This window comes from Corvus brachyrhynchos, unplaced genomic scaffold (assembly GCF_000691975.1).
Source record: "Corvus brachyrhynchos isolate BGI_N302 unplaced genomic scaffold, ASM69197v1 scaffold933, whole genome shotgun sequence".
Classification (NCBI taxonomy): Eukaryota; Metazoa; Chordata; class Aves; order Passeriformes; family Corvidae; genus Corvus; species Corvus brachyrhynchos.
This window is the reverse complement of record NW_008237401.1, coordinates 114471-119598: the sequence shown is the minus strand read 5'-3', so window position 1 is coordinate 119598 and position 5128 is coordinate 114471. Positions and strand designations below refer to the sequence as shown.

At 56.7% G+C, this 5128-nt stretch overlaps 1 protein-coding gene across 1 annotated transcript; it reads right to left on the bottom strand.

Moving 5' to 3' along the window:
- Nucleotides 1-404: 404 nt before the first annotated feature.
- Nucleotides 405-3061, bottom strand: SLC48A1 (solute carrier family 48 member 1). Its single transcript, XM_017730743.1, has 2 exons — nt 2876-3061; nt 405-1429 (listed from the first exon to the last, which is right to left on the bottom strand). The coding sequence occupies exons 1-2, from the start codon at nt 3006-3008 to the stop codon at nt 1293-1295; spliced, it is 270 nt and encodes an 89-aa protein (XP_017586232.1). The 5' UTR covers nt 3009-3061; the 3' UTR covers nt 405-1292.
- Nucleotides 3062-5128: the final 2067 nt, after the last annotated feature.

Below are 5128 nucleotides of genomic sequence, written 5' to 3'. Positions count from 1 at the left end.
CGGGCGCCGCCTGCGGGTCCTGCACCCGAGGGGTCCCGGGGTCCCCGCTGCGTCCCCTCCCCTGGATCCCATCTCACGGTCAGTGATGGGATTGGGATGGGGCTGGGAATGGGAACTCACTCAGGGCTGACCCCAAAGCCCCCCTGAAGCCCCCCTGCCCCTCGCCCGTTTCCAGGGAAAAGGGATGGAAACACCACCGCTTCCCCAAAAATTCCTTTGGGCCGAAATCCCCGAATCCCAAGGGATTTCTGAGGGAGGAAAGCCACCTCAGAAGCCCCTGTGAATGAGGAAGTGAGCAGCTGAACGCTCCCCATCACCCCAAAAAGCCAAAGGTGCCATTCCCACCCGTCCTTCCCAGCTCCCGCCGCGTCCCGGGATCCCAGGGAATTCCAGTGCAGCCAGGCTGGTGAGGGAGCGCTGTATTTGTGGTGGCACAGGGTGACAGCGAGGGTGGCACCGACCCCGGCACCCCCGAGGAGCGAACCAGGAGGAATCCATGTAAAAATAGAGGGAATATTTACACACAGGATCCTTTAAAAAGCCGGGATGTGGAGTGGAAACTCCAGGGCTAGAACACGGCCCAGGGGCTGGGTTTAGGGACTCCAGCAGGTCACAGCCTCACCCCAAAGGTGCTCCTCGATCCATGGGGTCACCTGAGGAGCCCCTGTCCCCTCCCCTCTCCTCCTGCTTCCACAAAAACTTTTCTCTATTTTTCCCCAGGAACCCTCTCCCTGAGGCTCGGGCAGGCCAGGCCTTGGCCCTGCACCCCTTTCCCCCAACCACCCCTCTCCCCACACACCCGCTGCTGCAACTTCAAGCGTTAAATACGGCATTTATGGTTAAACATGGGATCCCATTCCTTTTTCAAACGACCCCGGAGAGCAGCCGGGAGCAGCATTCCCAGCCCTGCGAGCTTTGGGATGAGCTGCGCTCCTCCCCCAGACCTCGGGGAAGCCCAAACCCCAAAACCACGGAGAGGCAGGGCCCGGCTGGGAGCTCGCGGCAGGAGCACAGAGGTGACAAAGGAGCAGGGCGGTGACACAGGCGGGGACTGCCACCCCCGGGAGCTGCCCTGGGGCGGCACGGAGAGCTCCGAGCTCCGGGCACCGAGTCCTTCCCTTCCCTCCCCCCCCGGAACGAGCAGCGATGGGTGAGGAAAAGCCAGCAGGAAAAAGCCCCTGTGCGGACAGACAGACAAGACAGACAGACGGACGGACACCCCCGCGGCGCCGGGACCGGGGCTCCTGCTCCGTGTCTGCCTCTCCTCCCTGCTCCGCGCCTCTCCCAGGAGCTCAGAAGTCGCTGAGGATGCTGATGTCGGCGAACTCGGCGCGGTACCGGTGCGAGTAGAGGCTCAGCAGCAGCGCCCACTTGAGAGCCATGAAGCTCCACACGCACGACAGGTAGTAGCTCTTGGGGTCAGTCAGGGCTGGCAAAAAAAAAAAAAAACAAAAAAACAGGGATTCGGTGAAAATTCCAGCCCCTGGGAGCTCTGCACAGCCCCCGTGGGCAGCACGGCGCTGTATTCCCTGGAATTCCACTGGCATGGGATGATTTCCTCAGCTCTGCCACCCCCCCTAAACTCGGTTCAGGGATGGGATTTGCGGGAATTCTTGGATTTGGCTCAAGGAAACCACCGCGAGCTGCAGCTCGGTTCGCACCCCTCTCTCCCTCCTCTTCCAAAACTTCACATCGCAGGGAAAAAAGAGGGAAAAAACCAATTCCTCCTTCTAGAGATGCTTTTCTTGCTTGGTGGGATCAATATTTAACTTCCATAAATATTCACTGATCCCTTGTGCAGGTGGGACCAGCCCCCCTCGGGGAACGCCAGGAACAGCCTCTTTTGGGAGAAATCTGCCCATTTCCTCTTTGTTTATCCTAAAGCTGCCTCTTCCTTTGAAGCCAGGGGGGGCTGGCTCTGCTTTTTGAGGGCACCTCAGCGGTGCCACATCCCCTGTCAACGTTTGGGGTTGTTTTGTCACCAAATTTGAGGGACGCTTCCAGAACCAGGTGGGGAAAACAATCCCAGCTTGAGCTGCCTGGGGGAAGGTCACCAAAAATGGAGAGGATTGGTTTGAGGAACGCACAAAGCAGCATTTTCCTGGTAAATTCCAGTCATTCCATGTCCTAGCCCTAAAATCATTCCCTCGTGCAGGGGTTCTACCTTGCCCCAGATTAGGACTTTCCCTAAAAAACCCCAATTTTCTCCCCAAACAGTTTTTCCTCCCGTCTCCAAGAAAGGAGGGGAAGGCAAATATTTGGTTTTCCTTTCATATCTGTATTTTTAAGGATTTCACACATGGATTTTCATCCCTTTGCACCAGGAAAACTCCACGGGGAGTTTCTTTAGGCTGAGCCAAGGGGTGTTTTTGGGGTTGTGACCCCACACAGCTTCTCCACCCCCCACCCCAGGACAACCCCGTGGGGCTTCTCAACAAACAACAAACACAGAAAACCTCCAAGAAAACAACCCCCAAACGTTCTCCCTTTGGTCTGGGGCCAAGGAGATCGCGGGAGGGATTTGGAGCCCTTCCTTAGGGAACGTTCAGGGGTTTGGAGCAGGGAATGCTGAGTCAGCGCCGAGGCCTCGGGCTTGGAGCTGCTCCAGGAGGGATGGACTCGACCTTAAGTCATGGAAAGGAGGAAATTCCCAGGTTTTTTGGGGACTTTGTCATGGAAATGAGGCAATTCCAGGTTTTTTGGATGGCGGGGTGGCCTCGGGATGGCTCCTGTGGCAGCAATATCCCAGCAGGGCAGGGAAATTCGGTGACATCCCTGCAGCCCGGCCCCACACGAGGAGGTGGCAGGAGCATCCCCAGCCCTGCTCTGTCCTCTGAATCCCCTCCCAGTATTCCCAGTCCCTCCCAGTACTCACACTGGTGCTGGGTGATGGCCAGGGCCAGGAAGGCGCAGAAGCCCAGCCCGGAGAGGGCGGAGAAGAGGATCCCGACGCAGAGGAAGAACCTCAGCCCTTTTAACCAGGTCCTCCAGTAATCCTGCAGGTACATCACATGCGTGATTAGGGCCCAGAGCGCCAGCACACCTGTCCAGGTGACAGCAGGGACATCAGAACGGCACCCATGGACAGGTAAAACACAGCCCAACCCCCCCAGAGCACCTGGGAGCTCCAGGGAACACCTGGCAACAGCAGGACACCTGTCCAGGTGACAGCAGGGACATCAGAACGGCCCCTCAGCCCCTCCTGCCCAACCCATCCCTGTGGCTGCCAGGACCTGCTGCCCCTCAGCCCCCTGTGGCCACATTCCCTGCTCAGGACAGGCCGGATTCCCACCCTGGGACCCCCACCAGACGCTCCATGACCAATCCCCCCGTGCTGGCAGGAGGGATTTGGGAGCAGGGCAGATGCCACGGCCACAACTGCAGAGTCATCGCTCCCCAAACGCTGTCCCAGGGTCTGGTGACAGAGCTGAGCCCTCAGCTTCCCCAAAATCCACCTCCCCCACTTCCTCATGCCCCGGGCTCCAGCGCTTCCAACCCACATTTCCGACTGAAATAGGGAACTTGGGGTTTTGAGTCAGCAAAAAGCTGCTCCCTGCTGAGCCGGCCCCGATGACTCAGCAGAATGGACCCAAATGCTGAGTCAAGGTTTGGTGTTCCCACCCCAAAATCGCCGCTGCCGCCCCGAGCTCTGGGTGGAGACGGCAGCACCTGAGCCCCTCGAGTTCCCCTGACCCCGATCCAAGCCCCGGCCCAGCTCCCCAGGGGCAGCTCTGGGCCAAAACACCACCTCAAAAACTGAGGGTTTCAAACGACTTTTCCAGGGAAATGAAATAAAAGTTGTAACTTATTGAAAGCTTGGGGTGACTGACTGCAGGAGCTGCAGGTTTGCACCTCAGGGATTCCCCCCAGATCCCCTCCTCCTTCCCTAAAGCACTTTGTCCCTAAACCCTGAGCCACGGGACAAAACCCCGGAGCAGCAGCAGAGCCTGGACAGCTCCAGTCCCACCCTGGGTTAAAACAACACCCAAACGCCTCCATAAAAACACAAAAAAATCCCTGTGGATTCACCCCACACCCGAGGGCTGCAGTGGCCCTGGAGGAGGAGCTGCTCCATCAGACACAATCCACAAGGATTTCCCACAGGGAAGCTCCCTCTGAATCCAACCCCAATTATCCCAGGGACACAAAGCCCCAGGAAAAGGAAACGACCCCAAAGAGCCCCACCTGAGGCAAGGAGAGAGGAGCTCACAGGTATCGGGACTAGATCAATTCCTGGTTAAAACACAAAACCCTCCCAGCGCCCCTGGGAGGAGCTGGAATAAATCCCAGAAGTTCAAAGCAGGCCTGGAAGCCGGGGCACAATTCCCGCCCCCCCCCAACCAGCAGACCCAAATATTTGGATAATATCTGGGTTGTTTGAGCTCAAGGGAAACAAACTTCCCCTCTCTGCAAACATCCAAACAAAAACTGGGACAAACACCAGGTTTTGTCAGTCGCCTGCTCCTCCCCGAGGAGATCCTTCAATCCCAGGGAAAGCAGGGATGTTTGTTGGGAACGAGCTCAGCTCCACGTGCTCACGGCAGGGCCCTGTGTCCCACACGGAGATCCCGGGGAAAAACAACAAATCTGCAGCAGAGGCCAAAAAAAAAATCCCCAAACAAACACAAAAAACCACGGAGTTATTCCGCAAGGAGCCCCCTGATTCCAGCACTCCTGCAAGGATCATCCCAATTCCAGCTCCAAACGGGTGGTGATGGAAAAGCAAATGAGGGTAAAAATGAAAAATGACATTAAAAACTCCCTGCAAAGTCCCAGAAAATGGTGATCAATTCCAAGACATTTTTTTTCCCCGTGTGTATACAAAGCCTTCAGTCCTTTTCCAGCTAAACAAGTCCCTTTTATCCACTCCAGCTGCAGCATCAGCTGGAATGAGCTGAAATCCCCACTCCAACAGGAGCCGGAGCTTTGCCAACTGAAATGTTGCCATTTCCATGTTTTCCAAACTTTGCCTCTCCTGGGGGATCCCAGGAGCCTCAGCTGGGTTTGGAATAGGTCAGAAACGGGGGGGTTTTCCTGCCAAAACTGCTGGGGATCCACACTGAAATATTTTAGGGAAACAGCTCCGGAACGAGAGGAACCTTTGGAATATTCTGGTGTTGCAGCTGAC

Coding starts and splice junctions, on each gene's coding strand:
- SLC48A1 (XM_017730743.1), bottom strand. CDS start 3,008: ATGTACCTGCAGGATTACTGGAGGACCTGGTTAAAAGGGCTGAGGTTC. Junction 1,430..2,875: donor GGCCATCACCCAGCACCAGT/GTGAGTACTGGG, acceptor TTTTTTTGCCAG/CCCTGACTGACCCCAAGAGC.